The following is a 25833-nucleotide window of genomic DNA, read 5'->3' on the forward strand; positions in this document are numbered from 1 at the left end:
GATTGTTGGGGCTCAAAATTATTGTTTTTAGACGGCAGATATTGTCTTCATATTGATTGTAACTTTATTCCATTAGAGACGAACAGATGGAGTCAAACATAAATGATTAATCAGTTTAGAATATATACATATAATGTTGTGTTTTGAAGCTAACTTCAAGAAAGAGTAGCTTCTAATTAATCTTAACCGTAAATTATTNCTCTCTCTCTCTCTCTCTCTCTCTCTCTCTCTCTATTATGTTGGTGTACAATATAAGTAGTATCAATGATGGATTTATCTTAAAGTTGTGTTATTCCGTAGATATAACTTGTCATCTTAATAAATTGTAAATTTATATTCCTAATATATTTGTTTAAAAGGGTAAACTTTAAGCATAGTTGTTTATGTATTGTAAAATTTCTCAATTAAATTCAACCATGTGGTTTCAAGAGTCTTGTAGCTTAATTGGTTGAAATCTATTATGTGTTTATGACATGATATTCAAGGTTCAAAATCTCCCTTCCCATTGTATTTATCAAAATTTTTCCAAAATAAATAAAAACCAATCTTGTGATTGGGTAATGTACAACACCTAAGGAATTTTATCAATCACAATCTACCGTGTCCCCCTTTTTATTTCTTATACGGTAAAGTTAGGATCATTATAAAAATTCGGAATAATTCTTTTGATGCCACCTAATTTTCCCATACCACCTTACACATGGGCTATTAAAAAACATTTTAAATTGCAGATTGAGGTTTGAACTAGGTATGAGGTAGTAGGCAAATTAGGGATGTTGTGAGATTGTTTTAAGTTGTCACCCTTACTTCATTGTTTCTCTTTCTTATAAAATAAACAAAATAGTTTAAAGGAAAAAAACAATCAATTAGCACATGTACATTAAATATATATATATATATAGACTAGAATTTCAAATAAATATTAAATAGTTGAATGAATATATTCTCGAACATAACAATTAATATTCGAAATGAAATCTAATTAGATTAGAATCTTATTCTACACATTCTAATCTTACTTATTTATTCTAATTCTAGATAGATTCTAATTTGAAATAATTCTAATTCTAAATAGTTAGATCAATTAGAAATTAATAGAATAATATAATAAGAAATTTATATTAATAAATTTATTTATTTTTTTAGTCATTTTTAGTTATGTTATAGAGGGTCCACCTTAAGGAAATTAAAAAAGTAAAGGCTACGAATATATATATTGAAAAACGAGGATATTAATAGCTTTTCGAGAACCTAATTATTTTATCGGATATATGTAGTTGTTCCATCTCACACACGCATAGTTAATATTTATCATATAAAGGAATTTCTTGGATATTATGAGGTTTTAAAAATCATTAAATCAATCCCTTGGAATTAACACATGTACATTATAAGTGATTGAGTTTAAAGTTAAATATTCTTAGTCTGTCATTAATTATTCTGCTACCTTGCTTTTAACTCAAAGCTTACCCCTATTTTTTCTTCTTTTCATATCTTTAGAAATTAAGGGTCGATTATCTAAACTGCCTACAACTACCCATCTATCTCACCATTATAAATCATTCTCCTGAGAACAGCTAGAAGATATCCTATAACTACAAAATGAGGCCTCTCTTCTCTTCCTATTCCCTCCCTCTTTTACTCTTGTTTATCTCCACCTTCCATGCCATAAACGCCAACAACCTCATCCATGAAACTTGCAAGAAATGCTCGCAGAAAGATCCAAACCTAAGCTACAACTTCTGTGTAAACTCTCTCCAAGCAGCCCCAGAAAGCCAGAGTGTTGATGATCTTCGTGAACTTGGTAAGATATCCATCAAGTTAATCAAACAGAACGTTACAAACACAAGGAACCACATCAAGACGCTCCTAAGGAACAAAAACTCAGACTCTTTCATTAAGTCCTGCTTGAGTGACTGCTGTATACTCTTAGAGAGAGAGAGAGAGAGAGAGAGAGAGAGAGAGAGAGAGAGAGAGAGAGAGAGAGAGAGAGAGAGAGCATTTGGATAGTATTTATCTGCCCCACGTTTGTGTTTGCGTTTACATCACAGTTACAGTGCACACTTCTAATACCAGTTTTAGCTGTGTTTGGCTATTTTTTGGGTCCCACGGCACTGTTTATACCTTTAAAAATTATTTTGCTACAATATTTTCAGTTTTTAGTTTTAAATTTTCAGTAATAAGCGATATCCAAATAGACCCAAATGCTTGTAAAGTTGAGCTTCTAAATACACGTCATCATTCTTCCCCAATTGATTCAATAAAGTATGAGTTACGACACATAGAACATGGAAGTATGGGACCTTGCGTGTTGTCCAAGTATAAAAAATGACGCTAGCTTATATTATTAGAATATAATTGGGATGATACTTGACATAACATAAATTTGGAGTGCATTGAAAATCTGAAGTCATTTCACATCAAATTATTATTTAGGGAGCATCTTCTTGCATGAACGGCTCATTTCATCAAAAAGTTGAAGTGTGCCTCATTTAATTTACCAAGAACTTAAAACAATACCTCATTTCCTTCAAAAGGCCAAGATGAAATATAATATTTTGAATTGTTTGATCTCTTCCATTCTCCCTAATTTTCCGTACTAAGACCCAGTTATTTTGGATACTAGGATATAATGTAATTTTCCAGTATGTTCTATAGCTCATACTCTCCGTTTAGTTCACCGTAAATGAGCAACTTTGCATCCACAGCCCATTTCATCAAAACCTTGCAAGTTACGAGTGAACTTCAATACTTCATGGAGGCCATATTCATAAACAATGACACCAATTTCAGGTTCATATAAAACACCTAGGAGAATCAAATAACAAACTAAAATTTGTCCATTAGTCCTCGACTTCCAGACCATTGGCCAGGCCGACATTCAAGTGATACTCCATGAGAGGCTCTCTCTCTCTCTCTCTCTCTCACAGACATGCAATCACACACGGAATACTTGATTTCAATATGAAACGGATGGAAGAAAAGCTTCTTGTAAATTTTGCAGCCAATGTTTTCTAGATGAGAATGTTAGTGCCTCAGGCAAAACAGTGTGAGCCAAAGAAGGAAAAAAAATGTTAAAACTCAAATAGGCGCAACTCAATCATCCCCTCTTTTCTTTTGGGGGAATACCAAGCAACAACTTTCCCAGATTGCAGAAGCCTTAAGGAGTAACTTAAGCTATATATGAAATCCTCTACATGCGGGCCACGTCTCCCAGATGAAGAATCCAGCAAAACCCTAGAATCGACTCGAAAGACAATGGGCCCTGCAATCTGCAAGAACAAGTTCACAAGGTAGATCATTAGAGTTTTCTTATTGACTTCAATATATTCAGCCAAAATTTAATAAACTGAGCTACTTATAGAGAATTAGTAGATTCAGCTTCAACATTTTTTTATGAATTATGCATTGGTAGTAATCTGCTAAAGTAGCACCACCACTTTTACCTCCTTTCATTTTTAAAAACTATGCGAGAAAAACATAACAATTAATAAATAAAAGAAGAAGAATTTTTAGAAGTTCATATAACATATTTCCTGGCAGTCCACGTCATCCAATAGGGGTACAAGCCTAATTAGCTGCATTTTGCATCTCAAATTGGTCCTATTAAAACACAAAAGATTGAGGTCCGTTTCAGCATAATGATGCTTCTACCCTTTCAAAAGGTAGATGAGGTCTTGTGTCTGACCCATTAGGGTGGGAAAATGTGGGTTTTGGGATTTTTTTTTTTTTTTTTGATTGAGAGAGGGCTACAATGTATGGTATACCTGCTGTTGAAAGATCAAATTAAGCCTTGGAGAAGACACTGGATTTTCTGCACTATTAACAGAAGACCTCTTCAAACCATTGAGCACCCTTCTGGCAAAAGCTGATGCTGAACAAACATCCAAGCGAGCATCTACCCTGGTCAGGTCTCCGTACGGCTTTCTGAAATTGCCATGCTGGAAAGTATAGCATACTGAACCAAATAAGTCAGCACTCAATGGACTTCTCTTCTTAGCATTCAAAGAAATTTCCTCATCTTCCCTTGATGCAGCAGCCACCAAGCCCTCACTGCCCCCAAACCAGGCCGCACATGTGCCACCTAATTTGTATAGTTAATAATAAGATAGAAAACAAGTAAAAGATTACATCTAAATGTTCTCCAATAACAGGATAAGAGAAAAGAAAACAGTGACCTATGCACCACGAGTAAATATCACAAGCAATTGTGTTGCACTTTATCAAGTAATTTATACTGTTATCTCCTGCACCATGTTTAGTATCATATGTTTCCTTACAATCTTTAGCTATATTGTGGGGCCATGATTGTTCCAATCACTAAGTATTTACTAAGTCCCTGTTTGAGGATATTGACTACAGTTAGGGGAAAGAATTAATGGATAATGACGCAATTTGAGGAAGTTTACAAAGTTGCAATTTTTTTTTTAATCAATTGCTTAATGCTATACATATTCAGCAATGGTGCAATGGTTTCTGTGATTTGAGCTATCGGGGATTAAGCTAGACCAGTGCATAAAATCCAAGATAGTACAATTACAGGATCTAATCCTCCAACAAAAGCATGAAACTCCACATTTTTTGTACCAAATCAGGGTGAAAAAGAGGGTGTACTTGGCTATGCTGGGAAATGGTTAAGCCAAAAGATAATAATTAAGATGAATTATATGGATTGCTCTCCAGTATGGCAGTATTTAGAAATTGATTAATTGGTAAAGAAGTTGTTACTTGTGTTTGTTTTCTAAGAGAGTGTTCCTGATCCATGAATGGACAGTAGCTTATCATGTCAAGAAACACTTCAAAACCATTGAAAGGTGTTCTCTGCATGTGGAGGGGATTGAGGCCACTTGATAATGGTTATGATATAATTCTAATGGGAAAACTAAAGCAGCCAATTGAATTACACACACACACACACAACACAAACATACATGTATTGAAAATACGTTCAGAATGTTTTCTTTGGTTTCTTATTTTTTGGTTGGGAGGGGGTCAGAAAAGAGGTTACTTATAGTCCGGAGATTCTATTTTAGTAGGAAATAATATAGATATAAGCTACTAAGGTAAACCTTCCTTAATAGCTAAGAATGACAAGTATGTATTTTCATTTACGTGAAGTAAATACATTGTATGTTAAGCAAAACATACACACACTTATCTACATGGTTAAAATGGGTATAAAAGTTCCTACAGTTTTCACCGTGTCATAGAATGGGGCAGTCTATCCCCTGTTTATGACAATTCTATTAGCAATCACACTTGGAGTGCATTTGGATTTTGCTTATTTCCGGTAGCTTATTTGCACTGTTTTTATATCAAAGATATAGTTTTTGGTAAATTTTATGTTAAATGTGTGACAAAAAGCTAAAAGCTAGTTCATTTCCAAAAGGCTAAAAGTTAGATTATTTGTAAAAAATTGAGACAAAAAGCAAAAAGCAAAAAAAAATTAAGCAAAACCCACACGCACACTTGGTTTTTCTTTCGCATTTGTAATATTTATCAACAATCTGAGAAAAATTCTTTATGGAGGAAAAAAGAGAATTTATAAAAGAATTACTAAAAAAATAGACAAAGAAAAAGAAACATATTTGAGCAGAAAATTACCAATAATTCCAGATATAGCTGAATGTGGTTCATTGAGACGCACATCATATGAAGGTCTCCAAAACAAGCCCCTGTCTGTCTTCACCATGACATCTTCTTCTTTCTCCTTTTGTCTCCAAAAGTCCTGGTCCTTCTCATAAGAAAATGCAGCCTTTGCACATAAGCCAGGCAATAGAGCAAGCGGTGCCTCACCATTGTTGGCATTAAGCGCCTGAGGATGTCCACTATTTTTGTGTAAACCAAAGCGGTATCGCAATCCAGATTTAGAAACAAGTGATGAAAGATCTAATGATATGGACTCCGGCACATCCCAATATTGCCCTTTATGGTCAATGAACAACTCAGGCCATGCAGCCTCCAAAGTAATATCATGATTAGGAAGCTGCAAATGTACATTAAAGATTGAGAAATATTGGTCATTTACTCATCCACCATATCTAGAACTACAGAAGAATTAAAATTAAAAAATAAATAAATAAAGAAGAAGAAGAAAGAAAGAAAGAAAGAAAGATAAAAGATTGACATATTGGTCATTGTTCCTCTTTCTTATAAAATAACAAAATATTGGTAAAGTTCTATAATTTAGCTTCATCAGCAGAACATTTCATCTACTTGTGATGCAGTTCAATAGTTTGTTTAGCAAACCATTGACATATTTGCTTGGGTAATTGAAGAAAACTTGTATGTTGAGATATTTAATGTATGTTACTGTACAGATTATCAGTTTTTAAGCATATATAAAGCATATGTATGTACAAAGACCAAAGCATGTCCAGATACTCAACCACTCCTATAGTCTATATATCTATCCCTTATTAGGGAAACCCATTTTAGAAGGAAGATGCTTCAGTTACAAGGTAGAGGTACGTAGAATCTAGCCAAGAGCAAGGAAAAAAAATGCAGCCAACCCAGCAATCTGCAAAACAGAAAATACAGCTACCTAGAAAAATTATTTTGAAGGAGAAAACTTGGTGTTCTGTATGATTGTTTATAGAATATAAGGAATACATATATAGAAATATGGCTGCTATGCGTGCCTTCTGGAAGAGCATCATTTTGTGCCGGCGTCCTTTTCTCTCACCGTGTCCTTCTGTGCTTAACATTATGGATGAGGAGGGACCCAGAGCAAGCTGTGAGCTTAACCCCAATGAATAGAGGGATTTGTCCATGAAATGTTTTGCCACATCCTTGAATCCAGGAAGTTCCCACTCACCACCATTAGAAAATTCAGCTTTTATAGAAGAAATTAATTTCTTTGGACGGAACTGCCCAATTAATCCAAGCCACCTGTACTCACAAATATTATTTAAGATACCGATTAGTATGTCAGAGATTTAGAAATTTTAGGTACAATGAGATATCATTAACAAAAATGTTATAAGGATTTATTTTTCCTGTCAAGTTCCAACAATAACAAAGCATTAGTCCCAATTTTTTTGGAATCAACTATAAATCCTCAACAAATTAGACAAGTTCCAATTCTCAATTTCTAACCCATGAAGTATCCCTACTTGTATAAGGAGAAATACTCAAGGAACAAGGATGTCAAAATTCAAAATTTCAAACATCAACATTTGTGTGGCTAACAAACATGCCCAAGCCTCATGAAGTGGAGGTCACTTGTTGAAAAGTTTCTAATCTGCTGCAAATAAACATGCCCAAGCAAGCATAAGTAATTATGAGGGAACTAAAATGAATTTATGGAAGTGGAATAGGTCGAGAAGAGATTGTGAAATAACTCAATTGTTTTAATTTTTAAATACAATTCAAACATCAACATTTGTGTGGCTAACAAAATTTATTATGTTGAAATTAACTCAAATCAGTGAAATTTTTTTCACGCTTTAGTAAGAACACAAGTAATATTGATAGGGATAGATATTTCAAGTTAAGCTAAGCAGCGTTTTTTTCAACCTTAAGCTAAGTAGCATTTTCTGAACCAATATCCAAAAGACAAAGAATGCCAAACCTTAACTTTTAAGATTGATCACAGACTGCAGTACCTAAAGAACTAAAAGTTACAACATGTTATTACGGGGTGGGGGTGAGGATTATCAAAAGTTGCACAAAGTGACATCTTTATATTACCAACTCAATCAACCATAAGCTTTGTTCAAAAAAATTATGGATATTATGTTCTATGCTGTTCTTTAATTTTCCTTAAAAGATTAATTCAATTAAGCCAACAACGACAACAACCAAGCCTTAATCCTAAAACTGTGGTCAGCTATTAGTCCTCCATAGACTAATTGGGATTGGCCACATGTATTCTTTTTTGCCATTCTATCACATCCAAAGCCATATTCTCTATCGCCTACTTAATTGACATGTCCTTTCTTTTTACTACTTTCACTGAATTTTTTTGGTTTTTCTTTACCTTTTTTCATTCCCTCGACTTGAATCAACCCACTCTTCCTAATTTATGCATTAACCATTTTCCTCTGCACATTACCAAACTATCTCAAGCGTCTTTCTTTCTCTCATCATCTCATCAATATGGACCAAATCTACCTTTAAAAAAATTTCCTCATTTTTTTCAAATCTCATCTTATTTCCACTTATTCATCTTAATATTCTCATTTCAACTACCCTCATTTCAATTTATGAATTCAACTAAGCCAAGTTAACCCAAAATTAGAGAACCTTAATCCCTCTTCTTTGCCTGCATTTTCTCAGCCACTAAACACAAACTCCAAGTAAGGCAGAGTAAGAAAGAGAGTTTGGCTATATATTTTTTAAATCCGTTTGGTTACTGAAAAAAGTCAAAACACAGCAGCAAACAACAGTACAAGCTTTCTACTTCCATGTATATTGACTACATTCTTTCTTAAATTTAACCCCCCAAAAAAAAAAAAAAAAAAATCCCCACTAAAATTTTAAAACTCCAGACTTGAATTACAGTTTCCATTCCCCCAGATATTCCCAGCTACCAAACAAAGCACAAGGCAAGAAAATAAAACAAGACGTTTCAACAATCACCACCCATATACATACCAATTAGCAGTTTCTGGTCTGAGCAAAAGAGTCTGAAGAGCAAAAGAGCCCAACTCCTTGTGAGCAGTGGGTCCAAAAGAGGGAATAATTCCCAGAGGGAACCCATTTCCCAGAAGTGAGACTTGCTGAATCCTCAGAGCTCGGCTGGCTCGAGCCCCATCCAGTGGAAATGGCTCACCAGGGATGGCTCGGGCTGAGCCCTCCAGGTTCCTTGGTGATGACACGTTCAGGTCCCAGAAAGTGGAGTCCATTGCTGTCCTTAGTTTCGCCATTTTTTTTTTCTTCTGATATGTGTGTTATGGTTTGGTTTGTTCAGGGTGAGAGAGTTGTTGGGGTTAGTGAGGGTTTTGGGCCCTTTCGGTGGTGTTGTGTTTTACTTTCCTTATCTCTGTGTGTGTATGTGTTTTTTTTTTTTTTCATTACATAATGGGTTAGTTTCTTTTTGTTTTTTGTTTCGTGGGTTTTTGCTTCAATGGGTGACATTGGTTTTTGCTAATTTTAAGGTGATTTAAGTTTGTGTTTGGTTTATTTTACTATTTAGTTTATTTCTACTATTATTTATAAGTTTCATTATATTTTTTGGTACTATTCAATAGGTGTGTCAATTCGGGTTAGTGTGTCGATTTTGTCTTGTGTCAAGGTAGGGGTATTCGACTAAATAGCTTAACCCTAACCTGACTCATTTAGTAATCGTGTCATGATCCTTCAACAATAACCCGACTTGTTAATAAGGCGGGTTGACCAGACCCAACTCATTTAACCCGCTTAATAAACGAGTCATGTTAAATTGATAGGAGTATTCGACTAAATGGCTTAACCCTAACCCGACTCATTTAATAATCGTGTCATGATCCTTCAACCTTAACCCGACTTGTTAATAAGGCGGGTTGACCTGACTTAACCCATTTAACTCGCTTAATAAACAAGTCGTGTTAAATTGACACGAATGTAACACAATCCATTTCAATTTACATAATATTAAATATAACATCAATCTAGAAATAATTTTTTTTACATCCCAAAAGCAGTGCATACACTTCAAGTCTTCAACTCACATTCAAAATAATATAGTTCAACAAAAATATAACATTCATCTAGAAATAAGTTTTTTACACTCCAAAATAAGTGCATACACTTCAATCCAAATTCAAAATGACATAGTTTAACAAAAATAAAATAACATAGTTCAACCAAAATTTAATATCCTTGGAACTTGCCAAATGCTAAGTATCAATATTGAAAGAATTGAAGCAAATAGTAGGTTAATCTCGATTATGACTACGATTATCATCCATAGATTCTAGTTTATAAACTATCTCAATAAACCCACTTGCAAGATATGCAGATGATATCCAACACTAATACAAACACTGAAAAAAACACACGGCATAAGACAAAAGCTGCAACCGTGACTTTAAACAACAATTAATATATCTCATGTATTAATAACAGCACATGAGTTCAAAGTATATAGAATAAAAACATTATGCTGAAAAAATTACTGCAGAATTTTGAAACACTAATGTACGGCCTCGTGATGTCCATGCCCCTTTGGGCCGTGAACTGGGGATCAACAACATGGCCCAAGGGCCAAATTTTCGCCCTACCCAAGATCTCAACCTAATTCCACAAAAGATACAAACCTAAGGCTGAGTGTCATTCGGAGGCCAAAGGAGTAGCTAGTTGATGCTAGCTCACATCTTGCCTTGCCGGCATGGTCTCTGCTCGGCAATTCATCCCCAAGCAAGGCTACGCTAGTTCGGTCATACCGCCCTTTACATACTCAGCAGTATCTCAAGGAACGTCCATGCCAAGCATATCTGCGGGAGTGGAAACCAAGTTCCCAAGCTATTCTCACCGCGTTCCACTACCATCTAACCACCCACTTACGGTTAATGATATTGGACCTCACATTGCACTACCCATGAAAGCAATCATAGTCCTCCCACTAGTTTAGAGCTATAAATATAAGAGATTGAGGAAGAAGGGGGGGGGGTTGGAAAAAGTTCCAAAAGCATTAGAGAGTAAAGAGAAAAGTGATTCAGGAATAGAGAGAGAGAAAAATGATCTCATTGAGTCTTTGTGCCGAGAACAACCCGAAGTAGGAAATCCAAACCCACCTTACAAATAAGTTGTAAGCTCAAGTGAGGCCCAGCCCAATAGCCTCATTTTAGGTGTGCACAACTAAGAAAATAGTTTTCTTTAATTCTAAAACTCACTAAACACATGAGAGAGAGAGAGAGAGAGAGAGAGCAATAACCGGTTTGAGACTTTGAGTTTGAGAATTGAGCGTCAGACTATAAGATAGTAGAGTGAGTAGTACGACTCAAATAAAAAAATATAAATAGATATTTATAAGAATGTTTAGAAATTTAGGGTTTGTAGGGTTTAGAGATCTAGCATTTGTAAAGTTTTAATTTCTAATTATATCCCTTGTAAGTTTTTTGTAATTACTTACTTTTCTTTTTAAATTTAAAATATATATTGGATATAAAAGGTATTTGACAAATCTAAAATAAAATGATTATTTATTTGTTATACGAGTTAAACGAGCTGTGTTACGTAGGTCATTTTGGGTTGACACAAATAAATTGTCGTGTCAAATGTGTCTATTGCGGGTTATGAGGGTTAACCCACTTATGACACGTTTCTTATCGTGTTGCTTTCAGGTTGACCCGTTTATAACCCAAACTCATTAAGACCCAACCTTAACCCTCAAAAACCCGTGTTGAGTTCATGTCGTGTTCGAGAGTTGGGTCGAACATTGACACCCCTACTATTTATGAGTCTCATTTCAGCTAACTTTTATATTTATCTACAGTACTTTCGATAAAAAAATTTCAGTTTCAGCAAAAAAAGCGAATCCCAAACAGACCCTTTAAATTTTATTTTTTCTTTTTTTAATACTCCTAAAGTGAATAGAGATTCTTTCTCCAAAAAAAAAAAAAAATGTGAATAGAGATTGCTTTTGTGGAACACCTTGTTGGATTCCTCCTACTAAAATCTATCTTTGCTTATTTTTATTATTCTTTTTATGGGAAAAAAAATGGGTCTGGGTGATTTTTATTGGCGTCTTTTACATAAGCGTAACCATAATAGTACCCTACCTGTTGAATCTGAATGAGTCATAGTTTGACATTCTTCTCCATCAAAAACGCTAATGAACATGAACAAAGAATATGAATCTTTTTCCCCTTATTTTTATTATTAGGTCCGGTTAACATTAATCTTTTAGGAGGTCTGGTTTTTCTTTGAACTAAAACCAATACGATCCACTTTGCTAAGAAAGTTACGTCAATTTGCTTGATTTTAAATTTTTTTAAAACAATTGAATTTGGTTTTGAAGCATGAGCATTCAAAATGAAGAGAATTTCACATTTTTCAAGATAGAATCACATTCACTCAATCAAAAAGTCTAATTGTTTATCAAATCTCAGTTAAACTTAGTCATAAAAATATTTTCAAAATTTTCATGAAAATTTGGTACTTTTCATTCAAACAGGTTCAACGATAACGTTGAAGCTGTCTCTGTTATGTAAGAATTGGTAATTTACTGGGATAAAATGGGAAATCGCATATAATATGACATTCAACCATACAACAATGGTTTAAAACTTAAAAAATAATATTTTCCTTGACTGAATCTAACATCACAACCAACATAATAAATAATATAATCAATTCCCACAAAACATTGGTTTTGCGTTTGAAATACTATGATTAACATACACTAGCCTCATATATATATCTATGTATATATATATATATATATTTTACGGTTAATAATTTTCATTTATCATTATTCGCAATTGTTTCATTCTTCAATCACAAAAATACTTAGAGGTGTGATGAGATTTAGATGAAAAAAGTATTTCACCTACAAATGCATAATTTCATCACACTTTTAGATGTTTTTGTGATTAAAAAATGAAACAATCTCGAATTATGATGAATGAAAATTATTAACCTTAACAAAAAAAAAAAAATAGAAGAGCCTCTAAGCACACATATGAGCGCATGCTTAGAGGCTAGTCTTTTTTTATTTTTTTTAAAGGCTAATACTTTTTATTTAATTATCTTAATTCGGATGAAACCCAAAAAGAGATGTGTGAGATATTTTTAAATAGAGATAATGTGTGCTAATTTTTAGAAAAAAAATGCGTCAAAAGTGTGTGAAATATATCTTTTTGTGTGAGATGAGATAATATGTGCTAATTTTTAGGAAAAAAATGATGTGTTTTTGAAAAAATATTTTAAAAGCAGTCTACTAATGGTGCGTTATTCAGATGGTAAAAAAGAAAAAGAAAAAGAAAAAAACACTAATGTTGCTAAAAAGAAAACACTTACATGATATATATTAGATTTTTATTTATTTATTTATTTCAGAAGAGTATATATTAGAGATTTGGAACTAAAATTTAGGATTTTCTCAAAAAAAAAAAAAAAAAAAGGAACAAATAGTTGGTAAATGAGAGATGCTACATCCACAATATTTTTACAATATTTTTACAACAAATCATAGGTGATTAGTTATTATTAATTCAAATTTAAATTTAATACTAAGATTACTTTTTTGCTCCAATAATAACAACCAGTAATAACCTGGCACTTAAGATTTGTTGTAAAAATGTTGTGGACATATCATGGTAAATTGCTTAACCCTAAGATATAGGAGTATATATTGAGTAAGTCTAGTGTCACAAACTTTTTCACAACTTTGCTACATGGCAACTCGTGAGTGGTGAAATCATGGACTCACATGGATCTACTATTTTATTTCCACTACTCACGAGTTGCCACGTAGCAAAGTTGTGGTAAAGTTGTGGAAAAGTTTGTGACATTAGACTTACTCAGGAGTATTAGAGAGATGGGACTAAAATTTAGGACCAAGTATTTTGTAAACTGCTTTTTTAAATTTAGCTAAAATTTAGGAATTTTTAAATTAACAATTTTACATATATAACCATATTATTTAAGTTTTGTAAACTATAAATTTGAGAGTATTTTAGACATCAAAATTGAGAATCCAATAGGAGAAGCCTCTTAAATAGTAGTATAAATAACTTTTAAAACTTAAATATGAGACAATATAAATTAGTTAATACAATATTGTTGAGTTATATTAATACAAAACTCAAAACAACAAAATTTAAAACAAGAGAAACTAGAGACTTTGCATTTCTCAAGTTTACGTCTTGGACCAGTCAGGAGATTCCTCCATTTTTATTTGAACCATAGCACATTGAAAATGTCAAAATGTGAAAAAAAAAAAAAAACGATGGCTAATACACAAAAGTACAAAACCAAATTAAGCAATATAATATAAATTTCATTATGTTTGTGGTGCCACTTTATATGCATTTTAAATGCCATAGTAATCAAGAAATCATGTGTTTTAAGAAAATTTTCACTATATCATGTAATTGATAAAACTATCATATATTTAATTGAAAACATATAAAGGTCAAAATGATGCCATGTGTTCCAGTTAGGTTGAATAAATATCCCTATTGTATATGCAGTATGGGGCTCTTATATTATTCCTCACTACTCAACAAATGAAGAATTAGGAATGCTATAGCATGTAATCGCTGTGTATCAAAAGCTCCTATAAGGGATTATTCTCCATGAGACACAACATACAATCACTATAAGGAGAAAATAGTTAAGGATCATGTTTTGTAGGTTTTAATTAAAAAAAAAAAAAAATACAATCACATTGTTTAATATTGCATCGTAATTTCATTTTTACAAAATTATGCAAAACATCTTAGGATAATCCAAATATTCAAGAGAAAAAATTTGACATGTAATCCCGAAATACTCATAATCCATTCAACAAGTCTTCTAATCCATAATTGAATCAAGCTTTCTCTTCTAGTTTGTAAGAATTATTATTTCCATTTTATCTTCAATATCTTATCTGATAATATGGAAACAAGAAACATATTTTAAAAAAAAAAAAAAATACAATTTTAAGAATTACATATATGTTGTATATATAATAATATTTGAGTTTGGAGATTGTTGTTTTATAAAGATGACAAAAAGAAAATTCAAGTTTTGGAATTTTTCTAAGTGAAATTCGAAATTCAACAGTTTTAATTGATCAAAGTGATTAAGAAATTTGATATGGAGCTTCTGTCTAACTCGATCAATGTTCAATTCCTATTCGATCGATCAAAAAGAGCCTTTAATTGATGCTCGATTCTTCTTCATCGATCAAGACTCGTAAAAACTGAATTTTTGTAGAATTTTCTAATAACTTTTCTGAACGTTTGAAAATGTTTCAATCATTGTGAACGGTTTTATAAAACATTTTAACTCTCCATATGTGCCTTTTGAAGGAATATAACCCTATGGGTATAAATAGTGGTTTGTGTTCACTTGAAATTAATTTTTTTCTCTCCAAAAGTTAGTTTCAAAGAAACATAATAAATCATGTCTGTATTCTCCAAAATTGTTATTTGTAGAACCCAACAACTTGGTTATATCATGGAGACAAATTTGTGATAACCCTTTAGCAACAAACGAGTGGAGGTAAATATTGTCTAAGGATAACAATTTTGTGCCTCCAAATTATCTTTTTTATGTTTGTCTTTTGTATTCACTTTGTTCTTCCTTTATTACTTTGTGTAATATTCTCAACAATATATAATTCATTAATTTATTTACACACAAAAAAAGTGAATTTGAAACTAGGGGCTTTATGCAAGCACATCTAGATTACAGATACTACTTAAGCTTACATTTGTTTGGAGTGAAAATATGGAAGATAGAAAATGAAGGAAAGAAAATATGAGAGATTTTGGGTGTGAAGGGTGTTTGGTTGAAGTGATTTTTTTTTTTAGGAGGGTGGGTGGGGAGAGAAAATGGTGGGCCCCTCCCCCACCCCTCAAAAAAATGGAAAGAAAATGGAAGGAGTAGTGGTTGAATGAAAATTACTTATATAATCATTTCCCTGCACAAAGTAAATTCACGTTAAAGTGGTTTTTTTTTTTTTTTTTTTTTTTTTTTTTTTTTTTTTTTTTTAGGTTTATTGCAACTTTAAACTCTTTTTTTTTTTTTTTTCTAGATTTTTTTCTCCTCACATTAAATCTTTTTTTTTTCCTTTTCTTTTTCTGGGTTCTTTGCTCTTGGTTGCTTATTTTATTAAAAAAATATACTTTTTTCCTTTATAAAATATTTATATAAAAAAGTTATGTAACAAGGGTATAAGAATAAATTTAAACAAACTCTATTTTCTATCCTCCACTTTTCCACCCTCCAACAAAACACAAATAATGAAAATTAAAATTTTTCTATCTTCCCACTTTTCCATTCCCTTCGCATTTTTTTTTATCCTCTCAATTTTTCATCCTCTTACCAAACGGACTCTAAGTGATAGTTAAACTCTAAGCCCAACTTAAACAATTATAGATAAGACTTTTCTCTTCTAGGTTAAATTTGGTTCCTAGTCTATAAAGCCAAGGGGGAATCCATCTTCCCACTTTTCCATTCCCTCCGCATTTTTTTTTTATCCCCTCAATTTTTCATCCCCTACCAAACGGACTCTAAGTGATAGTTAAACTCTAAGCCCAACTTAAACAATTATAGATAAGACTTTTCTCTTCTAGGTTAAATTTGGTTCCTAGTCTATAAAGCCAAGGGGGAATCCATTCACAAACCATAGTCCATGAGGCTAATTTTAGATCGCAGGACCATATTTGGGATGAGTTTAATGTATGTTACTTGGATTCATGAAAAGATATTCACTACTTACAAATATATTTTTCATGCTTTCCTAAAAAAAAATATACATGCATTTTTCATGCATGAGTGTATTCTTGTTGTGTGTGTATGTGTGTGAGAGAGAGGGGGGGTCAGAAATTATTACTATGGGCAAATTACAACTTATCCACTTATAGTTTGAACAAAATTTAAGTTGCTTACCTGTAGTTTAAAATTTGACAATTTACCCACCTAAGGTTTAACTAATTTTTTTTTTGAAAGTTTCAACTTATGGCGTCCGCTCCTGATGATAGCTTTGATTTAACTGAAATTTAAGTTGCCTACATATGGTTCGAAATCCCATGATGCAAGTGTTCCGCTAGGTTATTTTTTTATCTTATTTGATCTTATATTATTATGTTTTTGGAGGAGAGAGACATAAAAGTGGAGGAAAATTACATATTTAGCTTTGTTTTTAATAGAAATGGGTTACGTATCTCTAACTGAACTAACCTTAGATAGACAAAATGTCAAATTTCAAACTATAAGTACGCAACTTAAATCTCGGTTAAATCATAGGTGGGTAAGTTATAATTTTCCCTTATTACTATATAAAGAATCGGAAAAGCTCTTACATTTTGTTTATGAACAACATCTCAGATATATTTGATATGTTGCTTGTACCATTTATATAAACAATCTCCTACAGCAGGCGGATTCATTCCGTGTTTTGCCCAGCATTTTTCCACATCTTTAATAAATTTTTGATACATGGGATCATTTGGATGTATCAAGTTTCTGCAAATTCGAAATTTCTCAATCACACAATCAAAATCAAATTTATGTTCTACCTCTAGCTTTTCCTCACAACTTCTTAGAAGTTCTCTGAGACAAGTAGAAAGTGAACTACACTCATGATCAAGTTTATAAAGACGAGGGAGTAAGGTTGGAAGTGAATGATGAAATGGGGTGGAGGGCAAATCAGTAAAACTTTCCCTTTAACGAGAATAAGGATAACTAAATCCATAATTACCATCATCAATTTCCCATAAATTTCCCTGGCCATGGATTCTCTACCACTTTAGAATTTACTTTGTTTTGAAGTTAAATTCTAAACAATAATTCAAACTTAAACCCCTTTGATTTATGCATTGTTGAATCATTAGAAACACTTAAAATAAAGAATCTAATTTATAAATTATCTATTTTTAAAATATTTTTGTTCAAATAAGCATTGTTTAAGAAGTTAATTGTCTTTTAGTATAAGCAATTGTTTTAGTTAGAGTCACAAGATTCCATAATAGTTTTTGTATTAACATATGACATTTGGAAAAGGCCAAGGTGTTTTTTTTAATAAAAAATTTCTCAAATCAACCATTTTAAATGTTTTAAAACAATATATTGGTTCTAAGAACATGATAAACAAGTCATATTAGCTATAATTAAAAAAAAAAAATATATATATATATATATATATATGCCTGGAGTCATTTGTTGAAATTACTATACAAAAAGTTGTGTTCCGATAAAAGAAAACTTATAGGAAAAGGACATGTTTCGAGAAAAGAAAACTTATAGGAAAAGGACAAAGTTTGGCTAATTTTGTTGAAGATTATGATTACAACTTCACTAAATATCTTTGTATTGAATGTGAATTTTGACAAATTCACTATTGGATAACATTTTCTTCATGAATCCTTTATACTTGTGAAATTTCTAAAAGATCAAAAATCAATAACTACGTCAAATTTTTAAATTTCAAGTTTTTGAAATCTAAAATTAATAAAAATAAGTTTATGAATTGAATAATAAATAACATCACATTGGCACAAAATTTGGCACACATGTTAAAAATATAAAAACATATATTTTGAATTTTTTGAAAATATATTTTTCTATACAAAAATTATACATAAAAATATATTTTTCTATTAGTTAGATTTTCAAAATATATAATTTTTTGAATATTTTTTTTAGTAAAAGTTGTAGTCAAACTTTATCCTGAAAAAAANACTCATACTCAAAACTAATTATAACTTCTTTTCAAAAAAAAAAAAAACTAATTATAACTTATCAATCATAATATGACCATCACTTTTCACTACCCTGACTTTACACATTCTTAAACCTAAATGTAATTTTTATAGTAAATACATGTAATACAAACACATTGGGTTGAGACACAATTTATTTATTTTTAGTTTATACTCGCCTGAAGAAAATCTCATTCCACCACTATTTTCATATCCATATACTAATGTAGTATTCAAGGTTAAGTTGAAGGGTCTAGTTTTGTTCCAACTTAAACAACCATATGTCATTTTCATCAACTTCATGATATAGAGATAATAAAGCTTTTAAAAAGGGGTTTTTTCTTTTTTTCTTTTTGTATAATATATATTAAATTTGAGTGGATTTCCTAATATGCTTTTTTGTGATGTACCAACTTTCTCCACCTAGGTTCTTATTCAACTTGAATAAAACCTTCAACACGTACATAAAATCATAGAAGCATGCATAATATTTAGTTAAAATATTAATGTGATAACAAATCTTATTGATATTACTTTAACAACAAACTACTTCTATCACATTGGAATACATTCTTATCATATATTATGGCTTTAGTTCACTTTATTATTTATAATTAATATTAATTTTTTGAGTTATCTTTACTAATTACAATTCTGCATTCGGTCCACCTTGGTCCATTTTAGTCTAACTTGGTTCACTTTGGTTCATTTTGATCCAATTCAATCCAATTCAGTCAAGTTCAATCTTCAGTCCAATTTCGTCCATTTGATCAATTTCAACATACTTACTTAAGAATGGGGAAAGACAAATTTGTGTTAAAATTACTATCAATTATTTGAGTAATATCAATTATAATTATATGACAAATTTGATTATCATGATAATCACCTTAAGAGAATGAGCATTTGAATAATACATTTGACACTTAAAAATTTTAGTTGGATCAAAAGAAATTAGGAAAAATATAATGTATAATAACAATAGATAGAAGAAATGAGCCACTTCAAAAGAGAATAATATCAATCAAAAACAACAAAAATGATAAAATTATATACTTGTAAAAATAGAAAGATAGAAATTACTTTAGAAATTGTTTAATTTTTAAGGGAAAAATTATCTACAATAAAGTTTAAAGAATAAATTAAAATAATTATATATCTCCATGCATTGTGTGGGTCTAGTAATAATAAAAAGTCATGCAGTGACAAACAAATCACTTGGTGAGCTAAAGTATCAAAATTTTGAGGAAAAAAACCTGAACTTACATTCTGATTAATTATCAAAAGAAGGAAAAAAAAAAATATATATATATATATATACACACACACACACACACTAGCCTCTGAGCACACGCGTGAGTGCGTGCTCAGAGGCTGTTCTATTTTTTGGGTAAATGTTAATAATTTGCATTTATAATAATTTAGAAATATATATATATATATATATATATTCAAACAAATAAAAAGGATAAAAAAATTTTGTGAAAGAATAAAAAGATTAAATTTTAGAGATAAGCAGTAACTGTAATCTCTTTTTGAACGTGAAGAGAAAAAAAACTTAAATTTTAGAAATTCTCTTTTTAAATTCAAAATGAAATTTGTTATTTGACATTTATGACTCTATTTCCAAATGAAATTATCCTTCATTAATGAGGATATTTTTGAACCACATAAAAATCCAGTTGAAAGAGAGGAATCCTCTTATATATAGTATAGATATAAATAAATATATATATATATATATTCTTACATTGCACAATGTACATATGACAAGACCATAGAAAAAAAAAATTGATATAAATTGAAATTTCATTCTTCTCAACCAAATATAAGGAGAATTACATTATTTTTTATTTTCAACATTTTTTCTCTCTATCCTCTTAGTTTTCTACCATTCCTACTATTTCTATCCTTTCATTTTTCTATCATTTATTCTCCCTAACAAATGAGGTTAGGCTTTCTCTGCCCACCTAGCTCATTAAGAAACTTTACTATTCTCTCCGTCAATGGAGCCGATGTCAGTTGCACTTGATCCACCTCATCATCATGGTAAGCTGGCCGTGTTCAAGTTGCAAGACTATCTAGGAGGAGGGGTTGGAGCGCATGTGGAGGATTCAGCTACACTAGAATTTGCTGGTGGTGGGAGATATACCATACCATCTGCAAAACAAAAGCATACATAAAATGATTAAAGTTGCATAGATGTTTTCATGCAATTCATTTATGGAAAAAAGAAAGAGATTGAGGGAAAGATTATTTCATAAAGCTCTTGTGAATGAGTGCGTGTATATCTTACCAACCAAAAAACTACCATCATAGAAGTACAAGTAATTAACCAAAAAACTATACAAGAGATATATATAGAATTACCCCAAAGAGATTATTACTCCAGTAAAGAGAGTAATTAATATTATTAACTAGATCACAGCCATAGAGCTATAGAGTGTTAAGAATATCGTTCAACTAGATATATAATAGATTGGCAAGTATCAAGAGAAAAAAATGAACTTCAATCTTCATTATACAACATTAGCTAACCTCCATGTTAAAACTTGCAAGAACTATGAACAACACATGACTAAGAAAGAGAGAGAAGGGTAGGAAGGACACCTGAATAATCGAAAACAAACTCTTGCTCCGGATGTTTTTGCTTAATAATACAATTTTTTAAAAATTATTTGGCAAAATAGCACTATTTAAAATTTATTTGTTTAATAACTTCTTTTCTGAGCTATCTCAGATTCTCATAAAATTACTTTTTTCCAACAAACATGTCATGCATCCATAATTGCTGAAAACATAAAGCTTGTCTACTTAGGGGAGCTTAGTGGAGGAGCTTTTTTTTTTTTTTTTTTTTTTTTTTTTTTTTTTTTTTTTTTTTGAGAATCAAGACTTTGAACTTTATTAACTAGTAGGCAAATCTGCCTGATAAGTAGTAATGATGTACGATGGGACATCTTCCATCCACACTTGAAAACCAGTGACATGTCGTGCATGTCGAGCTAAGTTGTGAGCTATACTATATCATTCTCTATGAACATGTGAAAACCTAATACAATGAAATAAACTTGCAAAACATTTAACAACTCGACTAAGTAAACCAAAGGATTCCAAAGAATGTGAATTAGCATTCAAAGCGTTCATAGCAATCTCTGAATCTCCCTCTGGGATGACATCTTCCAAACTCAGATCGGTATCAGACTATAAAGCCTTCGATATAGCCAAAGTTTCAAGCTCTATGACAGTTAGGGGGAGAGGGATGATTCTAACCATGTGTGCCAATCCTTTACCTTGGCAATCTTGGGTGATCACTCCAATCCCTACCCTATCTTCTTCTTGAAACATTGTATCGATACAAGTTGTGCCCGAACCCTCCACAATTACATCAATAGTCAATCTCCAAAGCAACGCTAATCCACCTCCCATCTCCAAAACAACACCCACCGAATTTTGTTCCAAGAAAATAGCAACATCAGAGTTCACCTTCAGGATCGGCCATGGAGGTGGTTTCCAAATGGCATGGTGTGGAGGTTGATTGGACTGATCCAGCTCATTACCTTCCATTGCTGTTGTTGCGCTTTTTTCCTTGACCATATTAAACTGGTGGAGGAGTTTATTTAAAGCGCCTGGATAGTTTTGGAGGAAAAATAGTGGGGAATTTTGTTAAAGTCTGAACGGAACCCACAGAGACTATCAGCACAAGAAGTCTCACCAGCTTTTGCAAGTTACAGGTAAATTTTTTTACGGGTGAATATCCTCTCATCAAACAATACTATTTTGCCAAAAAAATCTTGAAAACATTATTATTAAGATAAAAAGCCAACCATGACTCAAATCAACATCCCTGAAATTCAAGAGTCAAGAGCTACATCCAGATACAAAAGACAGTGTGAGAATAAGAGAGTAAATGGTTGAAGAAAATGAAAAGTAGTTGTGAGATAAAAACAAGATGGAGAAAAAAAAAAAAAAAGAGGAAAGAATGAGACACTACCATTATGTAAATGAAGCCTCTTTAATAAAGACAACCATCATTCCCACAACCATAAACCTAAACCAAAAATCCATGGCCACATTTAGAAGCTCTGTGAAAAACCCAAGCTGCAACCTTTTTTGGATGCACCAATTGGGATTGTGGTAGATAGAGATGGTTTGCTAGGTGATTGATATTTATATAGAGAGGACAAAGACAATAAGGAGAAATTATAGTGACGTGGTCCACCATAAAGACTGTATAATTTCTCAACAATAAGATAAGCCATGCATCTTGGATCATAAGAATTACAAACCCAAAAGACTCTGTAGTATGTACCATATCAGTTGGGATTGTGCTGGAATATTAATGCGTCTCTGAATACTCGGTGCTTGAATTGATTGTATTGCAATTTTAACGGGTATTTGCTATTTGGATTGAATTTGAATTTTCCTATGACAAAGATAGTTGAAAACTTGATGACCGCAACACAACTTGATGAAGTGGTTGACAATGAGAGGAGCCACTTTCACTATCACATAGAATTATCACTTTTTCTCCACTACTCAAAGTCGATAGCTTCGGTACTATGACAAAAATTTGTGGTACAAAAGTTTAGTCCTAAACAAGTGGCAGCTGCCACTTGTTTCGATAAACATGGATAATTTAGATAGTCATTGGAACTTTTTGGAACCAACCATTACTTAATTTGATGGAAATTTTATCTTTAAAATATAAACTTTAGGGGATATTGTTGTTTGCCCTCTTTCGTAGGGCTAAAGCTTATAACTTTTTTTTTTGGGGTGAGAATAAGATTTATGACTCTTTTTTTTTTTTGAAAAGACTATAAGCTTATCACTTAATACAACAATATAATACAAATCATTAAACTTGGCCAGACTGATTAAATTCATTTGATCCATTTCAATTAAAAAATAGTTTTACATATAGGCAAAATAAGTCCTATAGTCACACTCAAATAGAAGACACTAACTCAATTTGCTCCCTACTATTTTTTTTCATTTAAAAAAAGGTCCTATACAAAAGAACAGACTTAATAGCAAAACTAAAGCTACTTATTGATTGAAATACATTTTGATTCCTTCAACTTTGGGTCTGTCGTCAATTTGGTATGTAAGATATGAATTTTTAGTCAATTTGATTCCTAAATTTGCGTTTATTATCAATATACTCTTACGTTCAAATTAGGGTAACTTTGCTCCATTAAGAGTCCGTTTGGATATAGCTAAAAGCTGAAAATACTGTAGCAATATAATTTTTAAATGTGTGAATAGTACCATGTGACCTATTTTTAATGAAAAAGTTACTGAAAGGTGATATTTGTGGGTCCCGTGAATAGTGCACGGGTGCACTGTTCACGCAGAAAGTCAACATTCACGACTAAAAAAAAAAAAAAAAGCTGAAAATGCAAACGTAAAACGCAAATCATCCGGATCCAAACGCCACCTAATTATTATCTATATCCTCTCCACACACACACACACACACACAAAAGGGTATTATCTATGCATAGCACTAGGATGTCCAAAATATCCCTATCCTACACACTTACAACTTACAAGTTTCCCATTAATGGGGATAAATAGTAAAAAGAAAACTGTTCTTTCCTAAATTTTAGTTTTTCAAAAAAAAAAAAAAAAGCCTACTAGGCTAATCCTTTAACCACAAGAAGGTTAACATCGGTCCACTTAGGTCTATTTTGTCCACTTTAGTCATATTTGGTCCACTTTGATCTTATTCCATCCATTTCAGTCCTATTGGGTCTCTTTGGTCCACTTCGGTCCTATTTGGTTTATATTGGTCTTATTCGGTCTACTTCAGTCCTATTTGGTCCATTCAGTTCACTTCAGTCCTATTCCTATCAATTCGGTCCTATTCTGTCCACTTCAGTCCATTCAATCTATTTTAGTCCACCTCAATCCAATTCGGTCCATTTGATCCAATTTGCTCTATTTTGGTCCATTTTTATCCATTCAGTGCATTTTGTCCATTTTTGTACTACATAGAAATCATTACCAAGATTTCACCTAATTGAAAACACAGAGGAGGTAAAAATATTACCAAAATTATAGAAAGCTTTATAAATCATAGCAATGAACTATTACTTTTTATCCTGACAAGGTATGGAACTACCCAGCCCCCACCCCAACAAATCAAACTTAACTATTATGATTATGGAAGTAACTGTAGTAATGATGAGGTGATTATATCTAGGTGAGTAATGTGATCATCTTGGCTTTTGTGTTAAATGTTATGATTACTTAACGCGAAAATTAATAAAATTAAATTGGACACATGACGCAAAATTAGATAACAATTAAAAACTAATTTAGCTTCACTTTGGATTTTGATTGTGCTTCAACTCTAACATAATATATATGATTATAGATTAAAAATCACAATGCCCAGTCATGACTCATGAGGCTTAAACATTACTAGAAGCCTTGTTGGCTGCTGGTGCTATCCAAGGCTCCAAGCTGTCACATTCCTCTATGATGTATGGAAGCAAACAAAAGAAAAAAGAAAGAAGACAACAATTTTAACGTGGTTCGGCCATGAAATCCTACATCCATGGAGTCTCTATTATTTTCTATTTTGCAGTGCAGAAATCTATTACAAAGCTTATTCTACAACTTTAGGGAACAGAATCCCTACACTTATTCAATCTCTATTTATGATCATACCATTGCCTTCCTTTTTGCTGATGGCATGGGTATGACTTTGTCGATTGAGTTGGTGCACTTTCCTTAACGATTTTGGTATTCCTCAATAGATTAGATTGGTGAACTTTCCTTATATGTTTGATCTTCAGCATCCTTTGCACCACAAACCAAATGATTCAAAATTAGGAAATATGAAGTATCCATCTTCTACAATAGGCTTGTAGTTCTTTCCTCTCTAAACCGCAATCTACTCCTCAAATGTCACCAGGGATACAAGGCATCGAGTCCCACATCCACCTTAGAAAATAATTAACAACTAAATAATTCATAGACTCTACAATTTAAGATGCCAACAAAGTTAACACATGCACACATACGAACACAAAAGAGGGTGAGTGAAACAGTCTCTTTCCCCTCATTGATAGTCCTCAAGCTTCTCATATTTAAAAAAAAAAAAAAAAAAAAAAAAAAAAAAAAAAAAAAAAGTCCTTAGGTACTCAATAGTACGCATTACAACCACTGAGATTAAGTAAGAAAACTATGACAAATACAAGAGAAACAAATACATGATTACTAAAAGAAACAGCAGGGTGCTACAAGTATGATTATTTTTCTCCAACATTATACAAAATACAAAACACGGCAAGTCATGATATCGGCACCATCCAATAGAGTCACTGGCCCTCTGTGCCTGCGTTATAGGAAGACAATTATCTCTCTAAATAGTTACATAGTATTGGAAGAACATGATTTGGATTTTAGAGTAGACTAGAAAATCAGAATTAACATACCCAAAAGAAGCAGTGCTTCAATTAAGTAACCTAGCAGTAACAAATTC

The 25833-nt window shown here is 32.0% G+C and overlaps 1 protein-coding gene across 1 annotated transcript; it reads right to left on the minus strand.

The window, feature by feature from the left end:
• Positions 1 to 2957: 2957 nt before the first annotated feature.
• On the minus strand, positions 2958 to 8984 carry LOC112024594 (protein TRIGALACTOSYLDIACYLGLYCEROL 4, chloroplastic). The gene is made up of 5 exons (XM_024057214.2): positions 8599 to 8984; positions 6642 to 6891; positions 5605 to 5986; positions 3768 to 4084; positions 2958 to 3272 (listed from the first exon to the last, which is right to left on the minus strand). The coding sequence occupies exons 1-5, from the start codon at positions 8868 to 8870 to the stop codon at positions 3075 to 3077; spliced, it is 1419 nt and encodes a 472-aa protein (XP_023912982.2). The 5' UTR covers positions 8871 to 8984; the 3' UTR covers positions 2958 to 3074.
• Between the last annotated feature and the right edge of the window lie 16849 nt (positions 8985 to 25833).

The sequence above is a fragment of the Quercus suber genome, unplaced genomic scaffold (assembly GCF_002906115.3).
Source record: "Quercus suber isolate HL8 unplaced genomic scaffold, Cork oak 2.0 scaffold_170, whole genome shotgun sequence".
Taxonomy (NCBI): Eukaryota; Viridiplantae; Streptophyta; class Magnoliopsida; order Fagales; family Fagaceae; genus Quercus; species Quercus suber.

Excerpts from the sequence above, each read along its gene's own strand:
- LOC112024594 (XM_024057214.2), bottom strand. The coding sequence starts at position 8,870 with ATGGCGAAACTAAGGACAGCAATGGACTCCACTTTCTGGGACCTGAAC. Across the intron at positions 6,892-8,598 it reads AGACCAGAAACTGCTAATTG|GTGGCTTGGATTAATTGGGC; the intron begins GTATGTATATGG and ends TTGTGAGTACAG. Across the intron at positions 3,273-3,767 it reads ATTTGATCTTTCAACAGCAG|ATTGCAGGGCCCATTGTCTT; the intron begins GTATACCATACA and ends TTGTTCTTGCAG.